A 13,097-nucleotide genomic window follows, 5' to 3' on the forward strand; every position below is an offset into this window, starting at 1 on the left:
TTGTTAGAACAGGCTCTAAATTAGTCATGACCAGTCTGTCTCCTTTATTTCAATTGAGCTTAGCCATGGCTTCCTAGTTTGGATGTTGCCCATTGTTTGGAACGCTTTCATAAGACAAATGTGGAATTCATTACCACAAGCTCTGATGATGACCTAGAGGACTAGAAAAAAAGGTTCGAATTCATTGACAGATAGTAAGTGTTCTAATAGCTATTACAAAACCTAAACGTCAAACAATATCTGAGATGTGGAAGATCAGATTCATGGACAGCTGATAGCCAAAACTGAGCTAGTTGTCACAAAAATATGCCACGGTGCCATACTAAAGACAGAGGGGTGAGTTGCATTCAACAAACATAAAATCTGTGGGAATTACCTTATTGGTCCCTAGCCGAGTCTTTCTCCACTTGCGCTCCAGTTGTCTACCTCGCTGCTTCAGCCCCCGTAGTTCTTCCATATACCAATGGGTCAGTTTTGAAGCAGGTCAGAGAGGACGCTTAGGAGAGATCATGTCTACTGCCCTGGTGAGTTTGCTGTTCCAATTCTCCACCAGGGCATCAACAGGATCGCCAGCAGAGCCAACACTAAATCCCTCCAAGGCTTCTTGAAATCCTATTGGATCCAATAACCTTCTCGGGCGGATCATCCTAATAGGTCCCTCGCCCCTGTGAAGGTGGGAAGCGATTGTGAGTCCGACCTTAACCAGATGGTAGTCCATCCATGACAATGGGGAAATCACAGGATTCCCCACCCATGGAACACCACTCTGATCAGAATGAAAGACCAAATTAAGCGTGTGACCAGCAATATGCGTCGGCCCCAAGACCACTTGGGATAGGCCCATAGTCGTCATGGCTGCTATGAACTCCCAAGCCGCCCCGGACAAATCGGTCCCAAAGTGAACATTGAAGTCCCCCAGCACCACAAGCCTGGGGACTCGAACACCAAGTCCGAGACCAAGTCCGTTAGCTCAGTTAGGGACTCTTGAGCAGCAGGGCGATCGGTATACCAACAGAAGTCCCAGTCTGTCCCTGGTCCCCAGACTTAAGTCCACACATTCAATATGGTCCGACACTCTAACAGGGATCCTGGTAAGGGAAAGGTTATTCTTATAGACCACAGCCACTCCATCTCCCCACCCACGGTCCCTCACACGCTCCTCAACAGAGTAGCCTGGAGGAAGAAGCTGGGACCACACTGGGCCCCCAGCCTCCGCCAGCCAGGTCTCTGTAATACATACCAGGTCGGCGCCTTCATCCAGAATCAAATCATGGATGGTTTCTGATTTGTTCTGGACTGACCTGGCATTACAGAGGAGCACAGTGAGGTTCCAAGGATGATTGGCACTGCTCCCCAAGGTCAAAGAGCTGGCAGGACAGCCGGAAGGGGAAACAACTATTAGATTTCCAAGTCCCCTTCCCCTGTAACAGCCCGCTGACCTGCCAACGTTCCTTCTTCTGTTTCCCACCACGACCGGAATGGCTGCCCCACAATCAGTGGACATGCCCCCTGTCTCCCCATCTCCAGTTAAGCCCAGACACATTCTAAGAATGTTTCACCCAGGACAAATTAAAACAGAAGCTCCACTATTAAATGCCCCCCTGCTTATACAAATACCTAGGTCAAGAGACCTGGCCCTCACCCTCGCCATCCCCCAAAGGGGCGACCCCGCCGCCACTGGCAGAAGCTTATATAGCCCTGAGCAGGCAGCTCTAAGCACCTGGAATGCAGGAAACTGCCAAGTCACCCTCCTCCCTGGCCCCAGTCCTGCAAGCCCCAATCCTGCAAGGCCTCACCTCAGCACAGCAACCAGTCCTGGGGGGGCAGATAACAGACAGGGGGGCAGCAGGGCAAGCAGGACAAGCAAACAGGCAGGCACCCAGTCTCACACCCTGGGGTCTACCTGGGAGCAGATATTGTCTCTCCTCTTGTCTCTCATTTTGTCTCTCATAAAGTACTCATTTAAAACCTTGCAATTGATTTTTATCTATCTATCTATGGTTAATTAGGCCGGCAGATCTATTTTCAATTTATTTTTGAGACATAGTCCACAGATAATCTGTGAGCAGCAGGAGCCATCTTAGAAGAGGTATTCGCCATTTGCTCACATAGGTTGTCTCATCTAAAAAGGTGTTGGGGAAAAGCACCAGAAGGGGTAACAGAGGGATGGCAGGCATGTCACCCTTCCCCCAGAATAAAAGGCCATTCAACTCTACAAATGAACACATCTCTTTGGGTGGCTTCACAGAAGCTTCATAGAAGACTTCACAGAAGCTTCACAGAAGACAAGTAAGGTGCCACCAACCGCCAATTCCCAGTGAGCACATGTTCCTCTGAAGCCAGCAAATATGTTCCTCTGAAGCCAGCAAATATGTAGGAATTCTTCATATTCCTCTGCCACCCATCTGTAACCAAGATTTGAAGTTGGATGGCAGATGTTGGGTGCTGGAGGAAAGTGCTGCTTGGCAACCCGACATTGCTGGGTTCAGATTACATGGAAGGTGGGGAACTTCTGGCTCCTGCCATGAGCATAAGCTTTCCAGGAACCAGTAGTTGATGGCTTTCTGCTTGGTGCCAAGTGTGGCTGGTGCTTGCTGGGGCCGGGGTGGTGGTGAGGGTGGGAGAGTATGACTTTAAAAATGGCAGAAACTGCCACTGCTGGCTGCATAGCATCCCATGTATCTGGTGCAGCCTGATATTCCACAGGTGCATCCGGACAGGGTGTGCAGTAGGGCAGGGAGTGGGCTAGGTGCACAGGATGGTGGCAAGTGGTGGCAGATCTGGCAATTTTAAAAGTCATTCTCTCGCTGCCCTCCCCCGCCCCAGCGAGCACCAACCGCGCCTGCTTGCCACATCTGTGAAGCTGCCCTTTGATATCCTGACTGCAGAATGACAGCTTAATGTTGCAGCCCTGTGCTCATTCATGTTCATAATAATGCCGTGTTAATGTTCTCAAAAAAAGTATCCTTTTTTTGTTTGAGTGCAATGCTGTGAGTGAATTAATACACAATTGGATGCAAACTAAAAGCATTGTCATTAAAACTCATGGATTAATCAACTGATTTCCACCACCCCCCAATAGACCACCTACAAATTTAAAATGAATTCAGTATGTGAAATACCATCCAGTAGCAAAATAAACTCCTTACAAATATAGGATAGTTTGCAATCTAGGATCAGCAGCTGACTTCAGTAAACAGGATGCTTAACAGTGACTATGTCTTGGGAATGTTGAAGGAACACATTATACATCATAAACTTATTTTGTACTTATAATCATTTTTAAAAGGTGGCATGTCTACTGTCAATCTATCAAATGGGCCAGTAGATTAATACTAATGAATCTATTCTGGAATAAATTTGAATTCTAATATCCTATAGCACTCCAAGATGTAAAATAATTCCTACAGAAAATGGAACAAGAATGAACAAAGAACATATTCAACTAGGCTATTAGCTGCTCTCCAATTTCCTCTTAATTGAATATGCTTTTCTACCAGAATTATGCTCTTATCTGCTTTGCAATTGAGAAACAAGCTGCATTTTTTATTATCCGGAGACTGAATAATCTATGTAAGCTTATGCAAACTGGGTCTTAAAGTGTTGATGAGTTGAATGGCTGAAATCCAGACTAACACTGTACTAGCGCAGCAAAGTTGGTCATGTGCAAGAAGGTCGGGTAGCTGTGTAGATATTTGAAGTTGCACAACATTTTGTGCTCTCGTTGCACTTGTGTAATGAGAGTGGAATGGGCTGACATGCAGACTAGTATTGCACTAGCACAATGAGAGAAGTTGGATACAGTTAAAATGTTTGTAGAACTGTGCAAAATTGTCATGGTCCATGATATTGTGCAATCTCTAGTGGAATACCTTCTCTGGGACATGTATAAGGTTGCACAACTTCTCTTTCTTCTACTAGTATAAGGACTTGCCTCGAATAGTTGTTCCTTTCTTTGTGCACCATCCCTGTGCTGTGTCTATAGAACAGCATTGTGCTAGTGCAATGGTAGTCTGGAACACAAGTTTCCAGCTTAGTGAGTCTAGCTCGCAACGTCCTTGCACTAGTGCAACATGTTTGTGTAAGTGCAGCATGAGTCTGGATTTCATTATGTTTTAAAATTCCAGTACAGCCACCTTCGAGTTCAAATGAGGAAGTTGTGTCTCCTGCAACAATATTTTATTTGGTGAGCTTATTGCTATTGTCTTATTGAATACACTGTGTCCTTTTGTATAACAGCATTACTATAAATCAAGTTTATCCAGTACCTAAGAAACAGGCTTGTTCTCAGTTCCAACTGATATTCACAATGCAAGAAGAATGTATTTAGAGAGCCAGTGTGGTGGTGTGGAGAATTAAATATCTTATAACTGGCTGTTCTCTTTGTGTGCTGTGGTCTTATGACAGAGATTTTGGAATAATAACAATTGCTAAAGGAGGGAAGAATGTCTGTGGTTGTTAAGGGGTAGGGGTGTGCATGGAACCGGTTTCCAGTTTGGTTCGAATTCAGACCAAATTCGAACCAGACTGTGGTTCTACGAACCAGTTTGATTGAACAGACTAGGCGGTCCAGTTCGGCGGGCTTGTAAAGGGGAATCAAGTGAGGATTCCCCTTTACAAACAAAGGGTAAGCCTTCACAAAACACTTCTAAAGGGCGGGTGGGGAGAGTTGAGACTCACCTAAAAGTATTTGATAAGGTCTTCTCCTTACCACTGGTGGCCACAGTACTGCTCTGTTGCTGCCCCGGCCCAGTGTGGAACAGCGACACTCCCCTCAGTATCCTACGCATGGTGATGGGGCTCTGGCAATGACCTGGCCTCTGTGCATGCATGACCATTTGAGCATGCAAATGGCCCTGCAGATTTGACCACCATTTACGTGACCATTTGACCACGCAAATGGTCATTGCTGGAGCAGCGTAGCCATGTGCAGGCTGCTGAAGGAGGGAGTGCCGCTGCTCCGCAATGGGACAGCAGCAGCAGTGGTGTGGTACTGCGGCTGGCGGTGGTAAAGAAGAGACCTTATAATCTACTTTTAGGTGTGTCTTGATGCTGCTCCCCTCCCACCCTCCAGAAGCCTTATCCAGAAGGCTTACCCTTTGCTTGTAAAGGGGAATCCTCACTGGATTCTCCTTTACAAGCCCACCGTCCAATGACAGACCGGCCAACCTTTTGGAAGGCCGGTTTGGTTCACGACTGGATGTGGCTATAGAGACTGACTGGTTTATGCTGATCTAAAGAAAAAACAGTTGGAACTTCACTGAATAAGTAGAGAAAGCTGGAGTTGGAATAAGGGAAGAAAAGCTTAGAATCTAGAGATGGTTCTTTGAATTGGCTTTAGCAGAAGTCCTCAGGAAAAAAACTCAAATACTTTATATCGTGTGAACTTGTCACCAGAAAGAAGCAACAATAACTGAATAACTTCATGGTCTGATAATCCATGTGAGTGAAGAGTCTGCAGCCAAGGACCACTGACTGAGTCAAATAAGCCAGAAAGAAAATTATCTGAAGTAGTATATGTGTTCACTGGGGATTAAGTGCATTAGAAACAGGGAATCTGGCCAGGAGTCAGTTGGGGGGTAACTTAGCGAGAAAATGATAGCCACTCTTTTTCAGCAAGATAAAAATTAAAAATTATCACACCTAATTGACACTGAAATCTGTGGCAAAAGAGATGTCGAGCTGTACCAAAGGCTGTCAGGACAAGGAAGAAATTATAATTCCCTCTTCGAAAATATAGATAAAGTTTAGGTTTAGGACATGTGAGTCCATTGTAAGGCATAGTAGGGATGTGTGAGCAAGTTCACATCGAACCAGGCTCAACATCAAGCCAGCCAGGTTCGGGTGGTCCAAGTTGGAACTGGACCAGCCCCCCAAAGGGGGGTGCCAGTCTGAGATTGAACTGGACCCCCCCATTCGTGGACTTGCTTGGGTGGGATACTTGTAAAGGGGAATCCAGCTAGGATTCCCCTTTACAAGTAAAGGGGATTCCCTAGCCTAAGAAGTGGGAGTGGCGGCAAAAGGGGAATCCTTTCCCAGTGGTGACATTGGAAGCAGGGGCTCCTCCAACCCCCTGCCCCATTTGTGTCACCATACAAATTGCATGGTGACACAACAGGCCTCTACACATGAGCAGAGGCCAATCTAAGGGCCTCTGCATGTGTGCAGAGGTCTGAACCGGGCTGCGACTGACCTGGCTTGTCATTTGGAGATTGGCACGGGGGGGGGGGGGGAGGAGTCCGCACTGCTACCTCCAATGTTGCCACCACCATGCCCGCTGGCAGGAAACTAAAGGTAAAGGATTCCCCTTTCATCTCCCCCCCCCATGGGCTAGGGAATACCCTTTACTTGTAAAGGAGAATCTGAGCCAGATTCCCCTTTACAAGTATACCCCCAAAGCTGGCTAACCAGCTCGATAGTCGAACTGGAACACACTTGGTTTGGCTGAGCTCGAGTCCAGACCAGGCCAGGTCAGCTCTAATCTGGTCTGGATTCGAGCCGAGCCAGCAAAATGGCCGATTCATAAATCCCTGAGTCATAGTAGCTGGAGAGTAATTTTAGGTGGGTAAAAAATCAGTAGAAGACAAATTAGGTAATGTTTAGAGTTGTGAAATTTCCAGAAATGTAGAATCAATGCATGGAGGCATTTCCCCACTTTGGGGGTGTGTGTGTGGAAATGTCTGCAATATTTATTTTTGTACTTTATTTAAACTTACTTTACTACTTTAAAGGGACAAATTGAACGTATACAATTTAGTTAGCACAAAACCTAAAGCATATACAGCTTGACATTTCGTAAGTGTGCCAAACAGTGGCTTACATGCTGTGCAATGTAACATAGATGGTTCAGAACCATTTGTGCCACTGCAGGTGTCTAACCAACATGCTCATGGTGCTGCACTTCAGGGCTTGTGCAATCGCATGCCATAATGCTACTTGCCTTATTCCCAATACAAGTAGCGTTGCAACCTGCAATTTCACAAAGGTATTACAGTCATCCCTTGCCAACCACAGTTTTACCAACCACAGTTTTGAGTATATGTGAATAGGAAATTGTGACAGGTCTTGCCAACCGTGACCAAAGTATCTGTGGTTGGTGAGGTTTTTTAGTGATGGCAGGGGGAGGTGTTTCAGCAATTTGGCGGGGTTCAGAGGTTCGATCTTCTCATTCTTCTCGGTGACCCTTGCTGACCTTGCTGTCCCTTGCCAATTTAAATTGCCTTTGAGTGATTTTGTGGGGGGTTAAAAAATTTCCAGAGATTTGATCTGCTCATTCTTCTTGGTGACTCTTTGTGATATTGCAGGAATTTTTTTGTGATTTCTAAAGCAATTTTTTTTTGGGGGGTCCCCTTTATTTTTAGGTCTTTGTGATTGTTGTTCCCCTAACCCCCTGTTTCCCATAGACTTTAATGCCTCGCCAACCACAAATTTGCCAACAGCAAGGTTTTGCCAGAATGGAACCCTAGTGGTTGGTGAGGGATGAGTGTAAGAGCCCTGTAGCACATAACGGGTGAGTTGTTAGGTGCAGCAGTGCAGGAAGTTCTGAACTGCTTGTGTTGTGCTGCACAACATGTCAGCAAAATTGGCAATTTGTGTTATGCTGCACAACATGTCAGCCAGCAGCCAATGCTGGCTTGAGCTCTGGTGGCGTCTGAGGTGAAGTTGCACCTGGATGGCCATGCCTCTTATGTTGGCTAAGTTCTCAGATGCATATTAGTTACCCCTGCTAACTTGGCAAAGAGGCACCTTTTAACATGGTGATTCTCTTTATTTAGCAGGGGGAGAGTAACTGGCCCTATCCACCCCCAGCACAGTACCTCCAGTGACTGTTGCTGGTGTCTATCTTATGTTTCTTTTAGATTGTGAGCCCTTTGGGGACAGGGATCCATCTTATTTATTTATTATTTCTCTGTGTAAACCGCCCTGAGCCATTTTTGGAAGGGCAGTATAGAAATCAAATTAATAATAATAATAATAATAATAATAATAATAATAATAATAATAAGAAGAAGAAGAAGAAGAAGAAGATAGCATCAAGAGGCCAGGCCAGCTGGGCTAGCGCCATCCCATCTCTCTTGCACATCACCTTTCCCTTTTCCCACCCACTTACCTTCTAGGTGCTCCAAGGACAAGATTTTCAAACCCTGTCCTTGGTGATCTAGAAGATAACTGAGTGGGAGAAGAGAATGTTGGGGTGAAGCTGGTTTGTCTGGCACTGCCCAAAAGGCTAGTAACTTTTCTTATACAAGGAAGTTACTAGGGAACTGCTTCTATAAGCAGATTTGTGTTACTCTGTAAAATAACTAGATGAATATCTGGATAAGGAAATCATGGAAGAACTCAATTATTAAAATATAAGCCTCTGACATAATACTGGAATTATCCAGATGCTAAAATTCTGAAGTTTTGGCTGGGGTAGGCCAGTAAAACACATTAGAAATTGCCTCCGTTAACCATAAAGAATTTTGAATAGCAAGGAATAATATGATCGTGGCATGGGTAGCCCTTCCAGGAGGCAGGGTGAGGAGGCTGCCTCAGGTGTGAAATTGAGGAGGGGCACAGGGGGCAGCAAGCACTGCCCCGCCCACCACCATCAGTGCACCCATCTGCGGATGGGGAGTGTCCTTTATCTCAGGCAGCAAAATATCTTGGACTGCCCCTGTGGGTAGCTATGAAAAACATTAATTCTGAATGCAAGGCTATCTGTTCTAATCTGCTTACTGCCACCAAAGATTGGGTGGTTTCATCTGTTTATTTTGATTAAGATAATACTTTGTACAGAAGAAATATACATTTTGTGTGCCTTCAGATCTCCAGAGTAAGTTATGATTTACAAAATCATAATCCCTGGGGAAGAATTTTTGTGGTGGTTTTTTTAAATCATGTGACTCCCATGGAGAACTTTGCAAATCTTTCGTTCTGTATGAGAAAAGCATTAAATGGTCCATTTGCTTTGGGGAGAGAAATTCCTGCTGGTTTAATTCTATCTAATTGCAATCTTAAAGTGTACAGCCAGAATTGTTCTTGTAATGTTTCTTTGAAATTGCTTTGGTTTATTACTTTTCCCATATGGGCATCATTTACATAAAAGTGCCAAGGGTGAGAATCTTGTCTCACTGGGATAAATCCACAGTGTGGCACAAGAATATGCAAGCCTTGCCCAAAAATAAAAAGGAGTAGAATTCATGAATAATCTTCTTGGCTACCACTTTGTCTGGACCTGCAGGCTACCACTGTGTCTGGACTTGCAAGTGAGTCCAGGAATACTCCAGGTTCATAAATCCAGGTAGGTAGCAGGTTATATCCTGGCAAATAATACTATATTATTGTTACTTGTAAATCCACCAGTGTAGCAGGAAATGTACCAGTAGCTTCTCTCATATTTTCTCTTTTCACCTGTTACAGTTCCCTCCTCCTCTACATGCTGGTGTGAGCAGGATCCAGACATGCTACACAGCAAGTGGAGGAGGTGGGCAGACAATGGGAATTGGGGTTGGGAGGGGCCCAGGTAGGAAAAACTGTGGCTGCCTTATTCTGCTCCTAGTATGTTTGAAGATGAAATCTCTGTGTTATAACATGTTAACCCTAGATCTGAGTGACCTAGGAAACCAAACTCCATAACTGATAAATCAGTTTTCCTTGTCAGGTTACAGAAAACAGCAGCCATCTTTAATTCAGTCTGAATTCAAATTTTACTTGTTTGCCAGAATAATATTCTCTAACCTGGCAGTCACTAAGTCAGGAAAGACCTCATGATCAAAGTCGGATCTAGAAGTCCTCCACAAAATCTCTGTGGGTGACAAAATAAGGCCTGAAAGGAAATGTGCTACTAGAGACGTGCTATCGCCCTCCAGATCAAAGCACTGACAGTGACTGGGAGTTGCAGAAGGAAATCAGGGAGGTGTCAAAGAGAGCTGTAATAATGGGTGACTTCAATTACCCACACACAGACTGGATAAATTCACATTCAGGTAATGACAAGGAGGCCAAACAGTTGGTCATGGAACGAACCAGAGAGAAAGCGACGTTGGACTTAATCGTGAGTGGTGCCCAAGACCTGGTGCAAGATGTCAGTGTCATGGAACCTTCAAGGAACAGTGACCATAGTATTATCAAATTCAGCATACATGTGAGGAGAGAATCACCAAGGAAGTCTAACACTGACAGTTTGAATTTTAGAAGAGAAAACTTCTCTAAAATGAAGAGGTTTTTTTGGTGAGGGGGGGGGGACTGAGAGAGGAAATCAGGAGAGTCACTTTGCTCCAGAATACATGCAGTTTATTTAAAACCACATTACTAGAAGTCCAGTTGGAATGTATACCAAAAAGGAGGAAAGGTACCACTAAGTCCAAGAGGATGCCAGCATGGCTAACAAGTAAAGTTAAGGAAGCTATAATAGGGAAGAAGGATCCCTTCAGAAATTGGAAGGCCTGCCCAAATGAAGGGAACAGAAAGGAACACAAATTCTTGCAAAAGAAATGCAAGGAGACAATAAGGGAGGTGAAAAAAGAGCTTGAGGAACATTAAGCTAAAAGCATTAAGGGGGATAACAAAATCTTCTTTAAATACATCAGAGGCAGGAAATCTGCCAGGGAGGTGACTGGTCCATTAGATGATGACGGAGTGAAAGGGATTATTAAGGAGGCTATGGAGATTGCAGAGAAGCTAAACAAGTTCTTTGCATCTGTCTTCACTGCAAAGGATACTGAACCTGGGCCTGAACTGAGCTTCTCAGGGACAGAAGCTAAAGAACTGAGTCAGACAGAGGCGATGAGAGATGACGTTCTAAACTGTCTGAAAAAATTAAAAATTAACAAATTAGCTTCTCATCTGTTCAAGGGGGGAAAATGCAAAACCTGTGAACAAAAAAACAAAGGTGAATAAGGAATAAAAAATAATAAATAATGACTGGATAAATAACCAACTCTCAATACATGTGAAAATAATCAAACATCTGTATAACACATATGAAAGTACAATGGCATAATACTAAGTAGAATTACAAAATGCAATGAAAAAATGAGAAACCAGTATATACAGGTGTCCAAACAGAGTTTGAGGTGTCTTCAAAATGAGAAATTGAAGAGTACATGCAGTACAGGTAATGAGTCCTCAAATCGAAAAGGAGGAAAAGATGTACTCAGTAAGATGTTGTGAATGCATGTAGTTCAAGTCAGGAACCCTGAGGCTTTAACATGCTTGGAGAAATTTGATTGTATAAGAAATACTTTTCTACTGTTGTCCTGTACTAATGGGAACCAGCCCCTGATGAAGCTTTTGGCGAAACACCTCCTTATCCCGGGGTGGCTGTTGTGGTTTTTCACTGGTGTGCTTTGTCTTCCATTACCTATTACTGTATTATCAGTCATTACAGAGCATGTTAATTGCTTTCTTCGAATGAAGGATCCATGATTCATGAATCCCCTGATTTTTGTTCATGGGTTTTGCATTTCCCCCCCTCTTCATTCCGTGGACCCCGGTTTTTTCCTTGGTTCACATTTGTTCCAGGCAAATTGATGGAAAGCAGTCTTAAGGATCCTTCTTCAAAGGTAAATGGCTTCTGAAAAGGTAAATCTTGCCTCACCAACCTTTTGGAGTTCTTTGAGAGTGTCAGCAGACATGTGGATAAAAGTGATCCAGTTGACATGGTATACCTGGACTTTCAAAAGGTTTTTTGATAAAGTTCCTCATCAAAGACTCTTAGAAAACTTAGCAGTCATGGGACAGGTTCATGTGTGGATCGGTAACTGGTTGAAGGACAGGAAACAGAGGGTAGGAATAAATGGATAGTTCTCTAAATGGAGGGAAGTAAGAAATGGGTTCCTCAGGGATCTGTAATGGGACCCGTGCTTTTTAATTTCATAAGTGATCTAGAAGTTGGAGTGACGAGCAAGGTGGCCAAATCTGCAGATGACACCAAACTATTTAGGGTAGTGAAATCCAAAAGAGATTGTAAGGAGCTCCAGAAGGATCTCTACAAACCGAGGGAGTGGGCAACAAAATGGCAAATGTGGTTCAGTGTTAGCAAGTGTAAAGTGATGCATATTGGGGCAAAAAAACCCCAAATTCACATATACACTGATGGGGTCTGAGCTGTCGGTGACTGACCAGGAGAGAGATCTTGGGGTCATGATAGACAGTTCATTGAAAATGTCGACTTAATGTGCAGCAGCAGTGAAAAAGGCCAATTCTATGCTTAGAATTATTAGGAAGGGGATTGAAATAAAACTGCTAATATTATGATGCCGTTATACAAATCTATGCTGTGGCCTCATTTGAAGTATTGTGTAAAGTTCTGATCACCATACCTCAGAAAGACATTATAGAACTGGAGAAGGTGCAGAAGAGGGCAACCAAGATAATTAGGGGCCTAGAGCACCTTCCTTACGAGGCAAGACTACAACACCTGGTGCTTTTTAGTTGAGAAAATAAATGCCTGAGGGGAGACATGATAGCGGTCTATGAAACTGATAGAAATAATTTTTTTCTCCCTCTCTCCTAACACTAGAACCAGGGGTCATGAGACAGATTGCCAAGAAATGTAGGACTGCCAAAAGCAAGTACTTTTTCACACAACACATAATTAATGAAGATGTGGTGATAGCCAACAGCCTGGATGGCTTTAAGAGAGGTTTAGATAAACTCATGAAGGAGAGGTCTATCAGTGGCTACTAGTCTGAAGGCTATAGGCCACCCCCAGCCTCAGAGGCAAGATGCCTCTAAATACTAGTTGCAGGGGAATAACAGGATTTGATAGGGTATGCCCTCAGCTTTTGCCTGTGTGCTTCCCAGAGGCATCTAGTGGGCCACTGTGTGAAACAGGATCCTGGACTAGCTAGGACTTGGGCCTGATCCAGCACGGCTGTTCTTATGTGGTGTTGTCCACTGTCATATGGGAGGGGGGTGTTTCTAGAAAGTGCTTATATTCATTTATTTTATGATTTTTATTTTTCTCAGCATTCATTTATTTCTTTGCCATCATTTAAAGTCTGTGCAAGAGTATACTGAATCTTAGGATCTAAGTATATAAATATATTCTGCTGAGGTAACATGGTGTTGTAAGCATGGGCATACAGACTAAGTTACTCACAGATTCT

The 13,097-nt window shown here is 44.0% G+C and overlaps 1 protein-coding gene across 12 annotated transcripts in view; it reads left to right on the plus strand.

Moving 5' to 3' along the window:
• KCNH1 (potassium voltage-gated channel subfamily H member 1) overlaps positions 1 to 13,097 on the plus strand; it is a 429,320-nt gene that overhangs the window by 219,703 nt on the left and 196,520 nt on the right. The window contains exon 10 of one of the 12 annotated variants that reach the window (XM_053310454.1): positions 4,128 to 4,186. The exons of the other annotated variants lie outside the window; for them this stretch is intronic. Coding sequence (XP_053166429.1) covers positions 4,128 to 4,186 — 59 coding nt within the window. The remainder of the gene's footprint in view (positions 1 to 4,127; positions 4,187 to 13,097) is intronic. 12 annotated transcript variants of the gene reach the window in all.

This window comes from Hemicordylus capensis, chromosome 1 (genome assembly GCF_027244095.1).
Source record: "Hemicordylus capensis ecotype Gifberg chromosome 1, rHemCap1.1.pri, whole genome shotgun sequence".
NCBI lineage: Eukaryota > Metazoa > Chordata > Lepidosauria > Squamata > Cordylidae > Hemicordylus > Hemicordylus capensis.